The sequence below is a fragment of the Trichosurus vulpecula genome, chromosome 5 (genome assembly GCF_011100635.1).
Source record: "Trichosurus vulpecula isolate mTriVul1 chromosome 5, mTriVul1.pri, whole genome shotgun sequence".
Taxonomy (NCBI): domain Eukaryota; kingdom Metazoa; phylum Chordata; class Mammalia; order Diprotodontia; family Phalangeridae; genus Trichosurus; species Trichosurus vulpecula.
The window spans coordinates 121,396,953-121,415,292 of record NC_050577.1 but is presented as its reverse complement, the minus strand read 5'-3'; the positions used below and the strand labels follow the sequence as shown (position 1 = coordinate 121,415,292).

Sequence of the window (18,340 nt, the reverse complement as noted above, 5' to 3'; positions counted from 1 at the left end):
TTCCTTGGAGAATAAATGTCATGCTTGCAAATATAAATACATGAAACACTATGAATGATTTTGTAACCACCTGTCTAGATAAACCATTTAAAATGAGTTTCCAAATTGTCAATCAATCAATAAACATTTATTAAGTGTCTACCATGTGCCAGCCACTATGCTAAGCACTGGGAATACAAAAAGAAACAAAAGACAGTCTCTGACCTCAAGGAGCTTACAATCTAATGAGGGAGACAACATACAAATATATACAAACAAGCCATATATAAGATAAATAGGAAATAATGAAGAGGGAAAGCACTAGAAAAGGGGTTAGGAAAGTCTTCCTGTAGATGATAGGATTTTAGCTGGGACTTTAAGCCAGGGAATCCTGGCTAGGAGGCATAGAGGAAGAGGGAGAACATTCAAGGCATTGGTGACAGGCACAGAAAATGTCTAGAGTCAGAGAGAGAATATCTAGTTACTGTATCTTGATTCAGTGTCACTGGATTGGAGGATATGGAGGGGAATAAAGCATAAGAAGACTAGAAAACTAGGGTGAGGACTGGAAAGACTAGGAGGAGGCTAGGTTATAAAAGGCTTCATACGCCAAATAAAGGATTTTGTATTTGATCCTGGAGAAAACTGGGAGTCACTGGAGTTTATTGAGCACTTTCTTGGCTAAGGTTACCAAACATGTAAGTGGTTCAGTATAGATTGAAACCAGACCCTCTGATTCCAAACCCAGGCCTCTTTCCTTTACAAGATGATCATCTGGTACTAACTCACATCTCTGGTCCTGACCCCATCCCATGACCTTTGCTTTGCATTCAATCTCTCTGGTAACCAACCTGTGGTTCTGAACCTACTCAGTGTTCTTCTCTCTTCCTGCGGGGAAGCCTTCTGACAGTAGATGTAGGAAAATAATTCTATAATTTAATTACTTTAGGAGAGGACTCGTAAGGAAAGAGGTAAAATCATTGACCCATAGTTGATAAGGATAAAGACAAGGAAGAAAATGAGATGCAATGACTAGGAAGAGAAATAGCCAATGATGACCATTTGTGAAGGAACAGCAGCAACAAAAAAGTACCAAGCAGCCTTATTGAATAGTTGTAATCTCTCTGACCTCCCTGAGATTATCCTCTTGGTCTCTTTGGAAGTCTGTGATCTCCTCTCTGTCCCTTCCCTTTGAGAAATACTGAACTACAAGCACCCAATGGCTAGCCCTTCCTTCAGGACTCCGTCTCTATGCCTCAATTACCTAGGCACCAGGCAGGGCCAGATTCTGGCTTCAACCTTGTCTTTGACACTCCTCCTCCTTCTCTTTCATGTCTGGGGCCTCTGTTTGAGACCACCTGTGGAGAAAGGGAGCTGGAAGCACTCTCCAGCGCTCCAGCAAACTCTTTTTCTTTGTGATAAAGTAAATCCTCCCTAGCAATAGGAAATCTTTGATTCCATACAAGACATGTAGTATTAATATTTTATCACCTCTAGAGCAGGGCTAGCATAAAGAATTGACACAGGTGCTTTCTCAGATTTCTGAAAAAAAAAACTAAATTCCTCATCTATAGCATCCAATTTTCTCCTGATAAACTGTAGCTTGTAAAATTTATAGAAATAGCAGTTTGTTGTGATCATCACAATAATATTAACTTTAAAAGGCTGCTCTTTGTTTTCCTCTGACCTGTTCTTCTAGGTTGGAAACATGGGGAAAATTTATAAAGGGGCAAGTAGCACAAGCCTTATGAAGCAATGTTTTCTGAACTGTATCATGGAACATACTATCCTAGTTTAACTTTATTAGAAATGCTGATGAAAGAGATCTAGATTGGGTTTCCATTCATAAACATATTTGACTGATATTCAATTATAAAATTATTGGATTTAAAAAGCAGTCATTCCCTGTGTCAACACCTTCAATGCTAATGCAATACAGTTCAAGGCAGTTCCATAGAGTTCAGTTTTTTACCCTCTCTTCCAGGTCATGAGTTATAGTATGATGGGTTTTTTTAATCTATCAATTTGCAAAGAAGAAAATAAGAGCCAAGGAACTAAGTAAAATTATCCGTACTGCTACTGTATTATAGGCACATATAATTAATACCTCAGTGAGCCTATCATTTCACTGATGTAGATATTCCCTCTTATGCTTCCAGACCATAATGGATGCATGCACTATTATTCTATTCATTGACGGTCCATTTCTTCCCTACAGGGCTCATTTAATGTTCTAAGAGGAGGAGGAGGGATCCTTTAAATTGCTTGACACTAGGTTGGAGGCCCTCTCCATCTATTATCCCACACTTCCATTATATGACCAATCTATCTCTTTTTTCACTCATATATAACTTAGATAATATTGCATATGCTACTTGATGCACAAAATTCTGGAAACTTAAGCAAAGTCTGAATGACCATTTGTCGGGTACATTGTAAAGGGAATTCTTGTCCAGGTATGGATTCAATAGTCTCTCTGGTGCCTTCCAATTCGATACTATATGACCTTGCAATCTGATTTGAAACTAATGTCCAAAGGAAGACATTTAAAATGAAAGTTCAAAAATAGGATGGAGGGAAATACATAGTTATCATAAATGCAAATGAGATTAAATCATCCATAAAGCAAAAGTAGATAGCAGAATGGATTAAAAGCCAGAATCCTACAATATGCTGTTCACAAGAAACACATTTGAAGCACAGAGACACACATACAGAGTAAAGAAAAACCTGGAAAGACTTCACGAATTAACACAAAGTGAAGTAAGCAGAACCAGAATATTGTACACAATAACAGCAAAATTGTACAATAAAGAATTGTGAATGACTGGGCCATTCTCAGCAATACAATGGTTCAAGACAATGCCAAAGGACTCATGATGAAAAATGATATCCACCTCCAGAAAAAGTATTGGTGTTGTCTGAATAGTGACTGAAGCATATTATCTTTCTTTCATCCTTTCTTCCTTTCTTTTTCTTTATTTTTTTCTTAGCCTTCTTATACAAAATGACTAATATGGACATGTTTTACATGAATGCACATGTATAGCTTATATCAGATTACTTACCATCTCAGGGAGATAAAAGGGGAGGGATGGATTGAATTTTGAACTCAATACTTTTTTAAAAAATGAATGTTAAAAGTTGTTTTTACTTGTAATTGGGAAGGAAATAAAATATTACTTAAAAATAGAAAAAATAAAATAAAATGAAAGTTCACCATTTTTCAATAGATATGTAGTCAAAGAACATTTACTGTTTTCTAAAGAATTACAAATTGTTAACACGTATGTAGAAAATTGCTATAAACAATTGCATCATAAAAGCATTCAATAAAAATGTAATTAAAAGAAATCTAAACTTTCAGCTCATGCTAAGTAAACTGGCAAGGATAAAAGGTCCAAAAATCAACTGAAAAGGAGTTATGGAAAGACAAGCACATTAATATACTATAATCAGAGCTGTATATTGGCCTGACCATTCTATAAAACTATTTGTAATAATGTGTGACAAGTTAATAAACCATTACTATCCATTGGCTTAGGGTTCCTACTACCAAGTACCTTCTCCAAGGTTGTCAAAGACAAAAATTCATGCCCTGTAGATGCCGAAATATTCATAGAATCACTATTCATGATAGCAAAGAGCTTGAAATTAATTGAGTATGTAACAACTGAACAAACCAGGACATACCGACGTAATGTTATATCATCATACCATAAGGAATGAGTATGAGAAATTTAGAGAAACATGATGACTTATATGAAGTGATACAGAGTATGTATCATAACCAGAACCAGCAGAAGAATACATAGTGTCTACAAATGAAGACACATTTTTAAAATGGCCAAACACTCTACTATCCGATTTTGGCTCCAGAGAAGAAATGGCGAAGGACTTCTTTACTGATACCAGTCCATGTCCTTTGTTTTCCTTGAGATCCTTTGGCTTTGGTTTCTTTGGATTCTTCATCTTTCTCAACATGTCTCTCTTCTTGTCTTCTTGCCATTAACTTATATGGCTTGCAGCCTTTGCTTACATAAATTGCTCTCTGAGTGCATGTGCAACTTTAACCATACCCACCACACTCGCATGTGTGCTTTTTTTTCTGCATGATTACACCATTTAAGTAATTCATAAGATGTATAAGAGCTAAACTGCCTAGGAAGTAGTCATCTAGTTAAGCTTATTTCCCCATTTTACCAGAAAAAAGATTTGCCTGCAGATATTTGGCTTGTTTATTTTTTTCAGGGTGAGCAATGTATATCTTAATCCTATGTACTTGATAATTACACACAACTTTTCAAAGGAAGGAGGGTCAATATTTGTATTTTACCGGACACAAGATGCATAAGAGCCAAGGTCAAAAGATCCCAGGTTCATGAGACTCTTGAAAGGTGAATATAAGTCATGAGTTAACTTATTCCCCGTTTGGCAACTACTAATTAAGGGTAAATGGTAACAATAACATGTAACTTTAACATTTTTTTCAATTTTTTCTGACTTTCTAATTAAAATTATTTCATGTGTTTATTCAAGCTCCATTGGATCTTTCAATGTTCTTAATAAGGGAATTCCTTTTCATAAAGAGTTTCATATAAATCTTATTAAAATGATATAGCATATTTGGTTTAATACCAGTATGAAGTAAATGATTTTTCATGTTACCTAAAGCCAAAAAAAAAAATCAAAGTTTCTACTTGTATTTTAAAGTGAAAATGACCTTGTACCTTTTGGGGGTGGGGAGGGGAAGAAGGTTGGCAGCTAAGGTCGCTGAAGTATATTATGATGGACAGTTATGTTCTGTGTCAGGCTTGGAGGCACTTCTGCTGCATGGATTAGTGCCAACTAGAAAGAAACAGACAACACAGGAAATTCTATCATTTCTTTTATAAATAATGGCCAAAGTCATTGGAAGCAACTGTTAATAACTTTCACCAAAGAATGCAATTCTAAGTATCTGTTCCTCAAGAAAGTCAGGTTGGATCCTTCCAACTAAATATGATAAAAACTCAAAATATCACATATGTACCTGTCACATAATCAAGAGCTACTGTGTTTCCCCAGTAGGTAGATCCCATCTGCAGCATCTCTGCAGCAGTGTTTTTAAGGATACAGCTTACTTCTCGTGTCAAGATGGTGGAGTGAGGAAGGAACCCTCTGAAACCCTCCCAAATTCCCATCCGAACAATTAGAAAAATTGCCTCAAAATTGACCTAGGAGCAGAGAAGGAGCTTACCAGTATGGCAAGAAAGGTCTGTCTCCTTAGGGTGGGAGGGAGCAGTAGCAGAAGCAGGCAGCTTCACAGTAAGGGGCCTGCACAAGACTCCAAGCTTGGGACAATCCACCAGTGAGGCTCCACCCTCCCACAAGCCAGCAGCCCTCTAGGCAAGTGAGCAATCTGTACAGCACAGCAAGGCCCCACCCCAGCAACCCTCCCCCCTTCCCCCTTCCCATCAGTGGAAGCTACCAGCTAGGAATGTTGCTGACCAGTAGTAATACACTACCCCATGGCTGTCCAACAGCTAGACTCTGCCCCTAGGGCCTACCAACAGAGATTCTGTTTCCATAGGAACCCAGCATCAGAGCCCCACACCTGGGGCAGACCATCAACAAGATTCCTCCTCCCAGGGCCAACCACCAGAATGACGCTGTTACCATAGCAACCCAGAAGCAAGACTGCACCCCTGAAGCAGGCCAGCAGCTAACTCCACACCCAAGAGAGGCCAATAGGGAGGACCTACCCCCAAGTACAAGCCAGAAAGGAAATTTGCCCTCAAGAGAAAGCAAACAGCTAAGCCCTGAAAGCCCAGTGAAATCCAGCAGCAAGACCCAGAGCCCCAACAAAAAGCTTGAGACAGTACAGAACAAGAACCCAACTCTCACATAAAAACACCAAGTCACAAAAAAGGCAGAAAAATGAGCAAAAAAAAATTAAAAAGAGCTTGACTATAGAAAATTACTATGGTGTTAAGGAGATCAAGGCATAAATTTAGAAGAGAAGGATAGTTTAAAAATGGCTACATGTGAATCCTCAAAGAAAACTATAATTGGTCTCAGGCCCAAAAAGAATTTTAGAAAAAGTATTTTAAAAAGAAAAGTAGAAAAGCAGAAGAAAAAATTTGGAAAAGAAATGAGAGCGATACAAGAGAATCTTGAAAAAAGATTTAATAGCATAGGAAAATATATAAAAAAAAATTTACCAAGGAAAGTGATTCCCATAAAAATAGAACTGGCCAAATATAAAGGAAGTGTAAAAGCTCACTAAAGAAAATTATTACTTAAAAATTAGAATTGAACAAGTGGAAATTAATGACTGAATGAGACATTGAGATATCAAAAAAACCAAAAAAGTAAAAAAAAAAAAAAACAGGAGAAAATGTGAGATTTCTCATTGGAGAAACAACTAATCTAGAAAATAGATCCAGGAGACATAATATAAAAATTGTTGGACCACCTGAAAGCCACGATAAAAAAGGAGCCAGGAAAACATCTTTCAAAAAATTATCAAAGAAAACTGCCCTGATCTGTTAGAACCAGAGGGCAAAATAGAAATTAAAAGAATCCATTAATCACTGCATGAAAGAAAACCCCAAATGAAAACTCTCAGGAATATCACAGCCAAATTCCAGAGCTCAAAGATCAAGAAGAAAGCATTACAAGCAGCCAAAAAGAAACAATTCAAATATTGTGGAGCTACAGTCAGGATTACACAGGATTTGGCAACTTCCACATTAAAGAACCACAGGGTTTAGAATATAATATATCACAGGGCAAAGGAGTTAGGATTACAACCAAGAAACACCTACCCTGCAAAACCAAACATGATCTTTTTGGGGGGGGCAGGGGGGAATGGACATTTAACTAATTAGAGGATTTTCAAGCATTTCTAATTAAAAGACTAGAGCTTATTAAAAAAGAAAAAGACCAGAGTTTTAAAAAATTGACTTCCAAATAAAAGATTCAAGGGAAAAAAAAGTAAAAAAGAAACAAGAAAGAGAAAACATAAATTCAATAAGGATAAACTTTATATTTATATATGACAAAACCATATTTGTAACACTTAACTTTATTACAATAAAAGGAATTAGAAGAAGGAATATGTAGACAGAGGGTGTGAATATGTGGTTTTGATGGGACAATACCCCCCCCAAAAAGAGGTGGGAAAGAAAATTGCACTGAAAGAAGGAGGGGGAAGACTGAATGGGTTAAATTACGCCACATAAAAGAGGCATGGAAGAACTATTATACTAGACAGGAAGATGGGAGGGTGGCAGGCAAAGCTTAAACCTTACTCTCTTCAAAATTGGCTTAAAGAGTCAATAATATACATACTCAGTTGTATATAGAAATTTATCTTACCCTATAAGGAAGTAAGAAGGGATAGGAATAATAGAAGAGAGGGGAACTTATATTGGGGAAGGCAATGATCAGAAGTAAAATACTTGTGACAAGGGAAAGTGTGGGGGTGGGATAAAAGAGAGAGGGGGATAAACAAGTGAAAAGTAGTATGGTGGGAAATACAGTCATAATAACTATAAATGTGAATGGGATGAAATGAACCATAAAATGGAAGTGGATAGCAGAATTGATTAAAAACCAGAATCCTACAATATGTTTTATATGTAATACATTTGAAGCCAAGAGATACACATAGAGTAAAGGTAAAGGACTGGAGCAGAAATCTATTATGCTTCAGCAGAAGCAAAGAAAGCAGGGGTAGCAATCATCATCTCAGATAAAACAAAAGCAAAAATCTAATTAAAATAGATAAAGAAGGAAACTATATCCTGCTGAAAGGTACCATAGACAATGAAGTTATATCAATACTAAATATATGTGTACAAAATTGTACGGTATCTAAATTTTTGAAGGAAAAGTTCAATGATTTCCAAGAGGAAATAGATAATAAAACTGTACTAGGGGGGAACCTGAACTTTCCTCTCTCAGAACTAGATAAATCTAATCAAAAACAAACAAGAAAGTAGTTAAGAGGGTAAATAAAATTCTGGAAAAGTGAGACATGACAGGTCTCTAGAGAAAATTGGTTAGGAATAGAAAGGAATATACCTTTTTTCAGCAGTACATGACACCTAAACAAAAATTCACTATGTATTAGGGCATAAAAACCTCACAGCCAGATGCAGAAAAACTGAAGTAGTAAACACATCTTTTCAGATCATAATGCTAAAGAAAGTGGTCTAGCTGTACCAGATCTCAAAATATAAAGTGATAATTACCAAAACAATTTAGTACTGGCAAAGAAATGAAGTGGTGGATGAATGGAATAGATAAGGTACAAATTACATCATAGTAAATGATCACAGTAATCTAGTATATGATAAACTCAAAGATGCAAGTTTTTGGAACAAAAACTCATTATTTGACAAAGCTGCTAGGAAAACTGGAAAACAGTATGACAGAAACTAGGCATAGACCAACATCTCATGCCACATACCAAGATAAGGTCAAAATGGGGACATGATTTACACATAAAGGGTGATACCATAAACCAATTAAGAGATCATGGAAGTTTATCTATTAGATTTATGGAAAAAGGAAGAACTTAGGATCAAAAAAGAAATAGAGAGCATTAAAAATGTAAACTAGACAATTTTAAGTATATAAAATAAAAACATTTTTGCACAAACAAAACCAATGCAACCAAAATTATAAAGAAAACAGACAACTGGGAGAAAAATTTTCTAAGTATCTCTGATAAAGCCCTCATTTCTCAAATATATAGAGAAGTTAGTCAAATTTACAAAAATACAAGTCATTCTGCAATTGACAAATGGTCAAAGGATATGAACAGACAATTTTCAGACAAAGAAATCAAAGCTACCTATAGTTATATGAAAAAATGCTCTAAATCACTATTGGTCAGATAAATGCAAATTAAAACAACTCTGAGGTACCACCTCACACCTGTCTGATTGGCTAATGTGACAGAAAAGGAAAACAACAAATGCTAGAGGCTATGTGGGAAAATTGAGACACTAAGGCACTGTTGGTGGAGTCGTGAACTGATCCAACCATACTGAAGAGCAATTTGGAACTATGCTCAAAGAGCTATATAAAACTACACATACCCTTTGATCCAGCAATACCACTGCTAGATCTATATCCCAAAGACACCCCAAAAATAGGGAAAAGGAGCTAGTTTTACAAAAGTATTCATAGCAGCTCTTTTTGTGGTAGCTAAGAATTGGAAATCAAAGAAATGCCCATCAATTGGGGAATGGTAAAGCAAGCTGTAGTATATGATTGTAATGAATATTATTGTGCTATAAGAAATGACAAACAGGATGATTCTGGAAAAACCTGGACTTACTTGAACTGATGCATAGTGAAGTGAACAGAACCAGGAGAACATCGTACATAGTAACAGCAATATTGTTTGATGAAGAACTGTGAATGACTTAGCTATTCTCAGCAATATAATGATCCATGACAATTCCAAAGGACTAATGATGAAGCATACTGTCAACCTCCAGACAAAGAACTAATATTAATTGAATACAGACTAAAGCATGCTATTTTTCACTTTCTTTCTTTCTTTTCTTTTATTCAAGTCTTTTTGTACAAAATGCCTAAAATGGAAATGTTTTATGTAATTGCGCATATATAACCTATATCTGATTGCTTACCATCTCGGGGAGAAGGAAGGGGAGGGATAGAATTTGGAACTCAAAATTTAAATAAAAATGTTAAAAATTGGAAAAATGAAGAAAAATGAAGCTCTTGGCTTCCAACTGACTGAATTACTAAGTGAAAAGCAGAGAGAGAAGCCTGGGAGTCTTGCATAGACTATGTAACATCTTAATATGCAAATACAAACTCCAAATCACTCACCTTTCTCAAGACGACCTTGTATTTAAGACGATCAGAATCGGTTTCAAAACAGAGCATCTACAATTGCCTCTCTAATGATGGCATGAACAAAACATATTCAAAAGGAATTTAATCTGTTGTCAATAGTCCTATATAAGCTCTCCAGGTTATTTCTGAAATAGTAATTTTAAGTAGAATGGTTTGATTGACAGGGGCTTATTTTTAGCTTCTGCTTGTTTCAGGAGCAGCTTAATGGCAGCATTAAAAAAATATGCTTGAGATTTGAAAGCAGGTGGGAAAACTCACACTTCTGATTAAAAAGAGAATTCTTTCTAATCCTGTGCTTTCCACTGTGCCTGAAAGTGTCTTCTATATATAGGGAAGAAAAAACACACGCATCACTTCCAAAGCGTTAAAAAAAAAAAAAAAACAAACACAAATAAATAAATAAATAAATGTGTATAACTTACCATTAAAGTTTACAGCCCGAATATAACTAAGGAGCTCTTTACCATCAATGGTGCTCATTCGTGGACAAAGACCAATATAGCCAGGACAGAGATCTTTATGCATATTGTGAAGTGCATAAGCCATGGAATATACTGCATCGATTACGAACTGGACTTTTCCTTCTTGCTCATAGGAGGAATCCCGGGCAATTCGTTCTAATCCTGTGAGACAGAATGAAGGACAGAAAAAGGAGGAATGAAAAGTAAAATCTTCTCACTTTGTTTTTAATCCATGCATTCATAATAGTATAGAGTATTCAATGCAAATAAAGAGAAAAAAATATGGCTCCAGCTTCCAGCATTTTTAGAATACTTGTTGAGATAGACTAAAATTAACACATTTTACTTCTAAGCACTGTGGTACTATGCCTGAGCCAGGTTTTTCAATTGTACTTTGAATGATTACTTTGGCAAATTGGTGGAAAAACACTTCATTGGAAGGGGACAAAGGTCACAAGGAAACTATAAAGATAGAGAAACTATATATCTTTCTGTTAAGCTTATTGTATTTCAGAATATTTTACATTTTGTAATTACATAATATTTTGCTTGTGGCCTGACCTTTTAAGTAAAATGTGTTGTATGTGTCATCCTTCTTATCCATGTCTTCTCCATCAGTATCATTTAATTAGTATACTCAAAGTATGGTCATTTTTCTCAAATCAGTTCTTGTTTTCAGTGTGCCATTTTTAAAGCCTTCTTCCCCAGCCATAGATTTTATAATGGAATATTTCCTTAAGTGAACCCTATTTATCTTCAGAAGAATCAGCCAATTTACTTTCTTCTCACACTCAATTTTCCATTTTAATTTTCCATTAATGACATGTAGATCTGTCAAAGTTAGTGTCACATAGAATAATTGCATTCATATGAAGGCATATTCAATGCTCAGAATTGACATAGAAGATTACTTTTGATTTGGAAATTAGCATTTTATATTTGAAAGAAACATATTTTAGAGGAGGAAGGCATTTTAAAGGTAATCTAATCTGATCTTCTGACTTTACTGATGGGGAAACTGAGGCTTAGAGAGGTGAAATGAATTGCTACATAGTGGCAGAATCAAGCCCAAAAACCAGATTTTTAAAATTTTAAGTCTAACATTCTTTCCACTACATGATTTTTAATCACAGAAACATAGGTAGAAATGTCAAGGTTCCCAATTTAATAATTCAGAAAAAAGTGCCACATGTCCATGCATGAATAAATTTCAACATATCCATTAGGTGACTCTTTGGTAACTAAAATTAAAATCTGTAACAATGTTCCCCTACACATTCACATTCTACAATATAGGAGTTATTTCATTGGGAAGTGCAGAGACACAACATAGATTTTTTGTACTGTCCCCATTTGGACCATTGTCATAGAATATATCTTCTACAAAGTCTAAATGTAAGAGGGGCTCCCTCCATAAGTCATCCTTCTCCAGACGCTCCTAACTCCAGGTGTTTCTAATTCCAGAAGTTCTAACTACATGGAATCTCAGAAACCTAAATGATTTCTTCATACAATCCATAGCCAATGATAAAAGATAATACACAAAAGATAATCCACAAAGAAAAAGCCAAATGTATGGAGAAATCATAGTGCCCAAATAATGGCATGCACTTGAATGGGCAAATCATTGTAACTATCAGCACATGTCTGGGACAGATGTTATAGCAGGGGCCAAAATAAAATAAGAAGGGAAACAAAATTACACTTAGAAACTACACAATGTTTTCACCTCAACAAAATTTATTTAAGCAGTTACTATGTGCCAAGAACTAAGCTTGGTGCCAGGCATTCAAAGGTACCAACTGAAAAAGGAGTTTACATTCTATTTTTGGGACACAATATGTGTACAAATATATGTAGTAGTCTCCCCTTCATTTTTCCTATACTAACAACTGGGGTCAGGGAGGGAATCTGAGAATCTTTTATGGTGGAAGTAGTACCAAAAGTTGAGATTTGAAAGAAGTTAAGACTTCTGAAAGGTAGAAATGAGGATAGAGTATATCCCAATAATAGGTAATGGCCAGTGCAAATGCACTGTTTTGGGAGATGGAATGTCAAGTGTTGGGTAAAACAAGCAGTCTAATTCATATAGAATTTGGAATTCATAAAAAGGAGTTACATAAACTAAGTCTTGAAAGCTAGATGGGAAAGAGGATAATGGAAAGATTCACGGAAGGAATAAATGACCAACAGCATATTACCAATAAAGACTGTATACAAATTTCATAAAAGAAAGTATCAATAACTTATTTGATTAGGAAAGGTAGTGAACTCACCATGTAGGGGGAAAAAGTGTTTTTGTTTCATGCACTGTCATTGTCAAAAAATTCAACACAAAGTGTCCAGTACATTTGCCTATACTTAGGCTAAGCCTCAGAAAGCAAAAGGGAAGGAAAAGGAACAAGTATTAACTAAGTGCTTAGTATGTGTCGAGCATCATTAAATGCTGTACAAGTATTATCTCACTTGATCCTCACAATAACCCTGGGAGGTGGAGGCAATTATCCCCATTTTACATAGAGGAAACTGAGACAGACAGCATTTAAGTGACTTGCCCGGGGCAAGCCAGCTAGTAAGTGTCTGAGTTAAGATTCATACTCAGGTCTTTCTGACTCTATGCCTAGTTTTCTATAAACTGCTCCACCTCCCTAGAACCACATTCAAAGTTTTTTCCAGCATTTTTGAATTTGAAACAACTTGAAATCCATTGGAAAAGAATTTGAGGATCCAGGATCATGCCAACACCATGACAAATCCTTACAAGTAGGGTATTAAAAGAATCAGATGGAAGCTTCCAGTGTATTGGAGAAATTCTTTATGAATGATCTTTATGAATGCCCCAGAAAGAAAGTAGCAGGCCTTGGGGAACAACTAAATCCATAGCAGGGGTTTCATGGGTTCTCAGCCCACAGATGATCATACCATCTTGGAAGAACTGAAAACTTACAGACCCTCAGACCTAGCTCTGAAAATAGCTACACAAAACCCCTGAAGGTTGGGATAGTGCCCCCATGACTCCCCCAGGAGCAAAGTCCAACTTTAACATAAAGTTAAAAGTCAAGAAATAGACTGGGAAAATTAGCAAACACACAAAAACCTGACTGTAAAAAATTACTGTAGTGACAGGGAAGATAAAAAAGCAAACAAACGCAGAAGAAGACAACAAAGTCAAAACTTTATATCCAAAGCCTCAAAGAAAAGTGTTAATTGATCTCAGGCTTAAAAAGAATTTCTGAAAGAGCTCAAAAAGGATTTTAAAAGTCAAATAAGAGAGGAAGAGAAAAATATGGGAAAATAAATGAGCCAACAGCTTAGTAAAGGAGACACAAAAAATACTGAAACATAACACCTTAAAAAATAGAATAGACCAAATGGAAAATAAGCATGAAAACCCAATAAAGAGAAAACTTAAAAGGTAGAATTGGCCAAATGGAAAAGGATGTATGAAAGTTCACTGAATAAAATAATTCCTTAAAAATTAGAATTGGGCAAGTAGAAGCTAATGACTCCATGAGACATCAAAGACCAATAAAACAAGATCAAAAGAATAAAAAAAAATCAAGAAATTGTGAAATATTTCATTGGAAAAACAACTGATCTTGGAAATAGATTAAAGAGAGATAATTTAAGAATTATTTGACTATCTAAAAACCATGATTTAAAAAAAAACCTAGACATCATCTTTCAAGACACTATCAAGGAAAACTGCCCTCATATTCTAAAATCAGGGATAAAATAGAAATTGAAAGAATCCACTGATCTATTCACAAAAGAGATCCCAAAATGAAAGCTCCTGGGAATATTGCTGCCAAATTCCAGAACTCTCAAGTCAAGAAGAAAATATTGCAAGCATCCAGAAAGAAACAATTCAAATATTGTGGAGTCAGAGTCAGGATAGCATAAGATTTAGAAGCTTCTATGTTAAAAGATCAAATGGCTTGGAATATGATATTCTGGAAGGCAAAAGAGTTTGGACAACAGCCAAGAATTATCTACCCAACAAAACTGAGTATAATTCTGCAAGGCAAAAATGAGTATTTAATGAAGTAGAAGACTTTCAAGCATTCCTGATGAAAAGACCAGAGCTAAATAGCAACTGTGACTTTCAAATATAAGACTCAAGAGAAGCAAAAAAAAAGTACATTTCTCTGATAAAGACCTCATTTCTCAAATATTTCTCAAAACTGAGTCAAATTTATAAAATTAAGCCATTTTTTCAATTGATAAATGGTCAAAGATATGAACAGGCAGTTTTCAAATGAAATAATCAAAGCTATCTATAGTAACATGAAAAAAATGCTCTAAATCACTATTGATTAAAAAAAATTCAACTTTCTTTAAGGTACCACTCCAAACCTACCAGAATAGCTAATGTGAGAGAAAAGGAAAATATCAAATATTAGAGAGTATGTGGGAAAATTGAGACACTAATGAGCTGTTGGTGGAGTTGTGAACTGATTCAACCATTCTTGAAAGCAATTTGGAACTATGACCAAAGGGCTATAAAACTGTCCATAACTTTTGATCCAGCAATTCCACTACTAAGTTTATATCCCAAATAGATTAAAAAATGAAAAGGAAAAGGATCTGTATGTACAAAAATATTTATAGCAACTCTTTTTGTGGTGGCAAAGAATTGGATATTGAAGGGATGCCCATCGGTTGGGGAATGGCTGACCGAGTTGTGTTATATTATTGTGATGGATTACTATTGTACTATAAGAAATGATGACTAGGATGCTCTCAGAAAAACCTGGAAAGATTTATACTAGCTAATGCAAAGTAAAATAAGCAAAATCAGAAAAACACTGCATACAGTAACACCAATATTATACAACGATCACTTTTAAATGAATTAGTTATTCTGAACAATACAATGATCCAAAACAATTCTGAAAGACTTATGATGAAAAATGCTATCCATCTGGATACTATTGTACTATAAGAAATGATGACTAGGATGCTCTCAGAAAAATCTGGAAAGATTTATACTAGCTAATGCAAAGTAAAATAAGCAAAATCAGAAAAACACTGCATACAGTAACACCAATATTATACAACGATCAATTTTAAATGAATTAGTTATTCTCAACAATACAATGATCCAAGACAATTCTGAAAGACTTATGATGAAAAATGCTATCCATCTGCAGAGAAAGAACTAATGAAGTCTGAATACTGAAGCATTTTTTACTTTATTTTCTTTTTTCTTTGTTTTTTTTGTCTGTATTTTCTTTCACAACATGACTAATATGGAATGATATTGTGCAAGACTGCCCATGTATATATAACCTATATACAACTGCTTGCCTTCTCAAGAAGGGAAGAGGGACAAGAAGGATGGAGAGAATTTGGAATTCAAAATTTTTAAAAATGAATGCTAAAAGTTGTTTTCATATGTAATTGGGGGAAATATATTAAATTAAAAGATGAGAACAAGAATTGAGAGAATGAGATCTGGAACAGCACACAATCTGCACCCCTGGAGAGAGAGTCTATAAAGATAAGATATGGATTCACTAAGTGCATTTAATACTGATAGTATATAAATTATTGGGATTATGCCCTGAAGCTCAATCCAATCTGCTCTAATTATATCCACAGTCCTGGATGACAATCTTGGACATCCTAAATTAGATATAGATATAGATATAGATATAGATATAGATATAGATATAGATATAGATATAGATATAGATATAGATATAGATATAGATATAGATATAGATATAGATATAGATACAGATAGAGAGACAGAGACAGAGACAGAGACAGAGAGAATGAAAAGGCTCATCATAAATATAGGGATGCAGAGTGGGACTATGGAAAGGGCACTGGGTTTAGAGTCAGAGAAGCTGGGTTCAAATTATAGTTCTGCTTTTTAATGCTTATGTGACCTCTAGCAGTCAATTAACGTCTTTGGACTTGTGTCCTTCTCTGTAAAAGGAGGACATTAGCTTATATGGCTTCCAACATTCCTCCTAGATCTAAATCTATCCTCCTACTGTCCTGTTATTTAGTATAGTTATGACATTCTCATTTTTTATTCAGTAAAGTTTAGAAATTCATGTATAATATAGATAATAACTTCAAATAAAAGCCATTTTCTGCTCATTTGGAATAAACGGGCATTTGGTACATGTTCTTCTTTTATCAATTATATCACTCTCATTCTAAAAAATAATTGTGAAATCTAAAACTGAGAAAAGATTCCTTGAGTTTTCAATTGTTAGAAAAATATTAATTGGAGTTTATATTCAAGCACTCGTCCTTAAGTTAGAAATACCTGAGTTTAAATCAGGCCTGACATTCACTAGCTGTGTGACCCTGAGCAAGTCACTTAACCCAGTTTGCCTTTGTTCCTCATCTATAAAATTATCTGGTGAAGGAAATGGCAAACTCCTGTGGTATCTTTGACAAAAAAAATCCACATGGGTGATGAAATATGGGACACAACTGAAAAACAAGTGCACAACAACAAATAGGGCCTACTTCTCAGTCATGCTGTGAAGATTAGATGAGATAAAAATTTTGAAGTGCTTAACACAGTGCCTGGCACATAGTAAACACCATGTAAATATTAGCTATTATTACTTGACCTACCAGAATTTAGTAAACTCTACTTTAACTTGGCTTCTCTAAAGTAATGGGGATTCAAACCTCAGGAATATCTAATTTATAAGCAATACAACATACCACACTTTTTTATGAGGCAGCCTTATGGTTTTTAACATGCAAACAAATATTGGAATTTTTCCTTAACTAGTTTTGAACTAGAGAATTTGGCTGAGTATTAATCATGTCAATGTTATATAGGGCTTTTTGCTTGTTTTTTATATAAAGATCTATGGATACTAGATTAATTTTCCAGTAATTTTTGAAAGGCCTCAAATTCCAGTTCCATTTCTCAACCAAGAAATCATAAGAGTATTTCTGATATGTTTTGATGATGCACTCCCTTGTTTCCTATTACACTTCAACTTCTTGGTGTCACAAAGTTTTACAACAGTCAGAGTATGTGCCTCACTTCCTATCTCTGACTTTCTCATTCATCTAAATGAGGAGTTTAAGAAGCTGACAGTGACTCATCAACTTAATTGGCTATAAAATTTCATTACGCTATAGTTTCCAAAGTTAATGTTAATGTATAGCCATAAAGTGCTCAGTAGCATTAAAGACTCTATGTCAGCCACCCACAAAAATGTCACACCTTTACTAATATTATTTAAAACATCACCGACTGTAAGTTGTAATATATTTTAGTGTATAGTTTGAAATTCACAATATATATTGGAAAGTACTTACACGGTAGTGTGAGAAAGCCAGCCTCATAAATTAGACAGTTAGATTACTTTATGTTTTCATTAATGAATTCTAAAGTTTCTGATTGTATCTCATCTTCATGAACATCGGAGTAAATCATAGGATTTAGAGCTAGGAGGGATGTCAAGGGATGTAATAATCCAATCCGTCCATGTTACACATGAGGAAACTGAAGCCATAGAGAGATTAAATGGCTTGTGCCAGGTCAAGGAGGTGAGGGGGCCAGAATTCAAACTTAGGTTTTCTATCTCCAAATCCATGGCAGTCCCCACTCTACTATGTTGCTGACTTTCCCCTTCCTTATTGGCCTGTGCAATACAGTGTGGGCTGGAGATAAGAACTTTGGTCGATGGTACAGCTTCGTTATTCTCTTCTTAACAAAGAAAAAAAGGGCAGGTAAGTGGTATAGTAGATTGAGTGGCAGGCTTGGAATCAGGAAGATTCATCTTTTTGAGGATAAATCCAGCTTCAGACATTTACTAGCTGTATGACCCTAGGCAAGTCACTTAACCCTGTTTGCCTCAGTTTCCTCAATTGTAAAATGAGCTTGAGAAGGAAATGGCAAACCACTCCAGTGGTTCTTAGCCAAGAAAACTCCAAATGGGGTCACAAAGACTTGGACAAGACTGAAATGACTAAACAAAAACAAAGAAGGAAAGGTAATTCAAATGTGGTAAGTTCCCGCACAATTGGGC

General features: G+C 35.1%; 1 protein-coding gene across 2 annotated transcripts in view; it reads right to left on the bottom strand.

Annotated features, from left to right (window-relative positions):
• GRM8 (glutamate metabotropic receptor 8) overlaps positions 1-18,340 on the bottom strand; it is a 1,025,823-nt gene that overhangs the window by 446,835 nt on the left and 560,648 nt on the right. For both annotated transcript variants that reach the window (XM_036760198.1, XM_036760199.1), the window contains exon 6: positions 10,284-10,484. In XM_036760198.1, the coding sequence (XP_036616093.1) occupies positions 10,284-10,484 (201 nt within the window). The remainder of the gene's footprint in view (positions 1-10,283; positions 10,485-18,340) is intronic.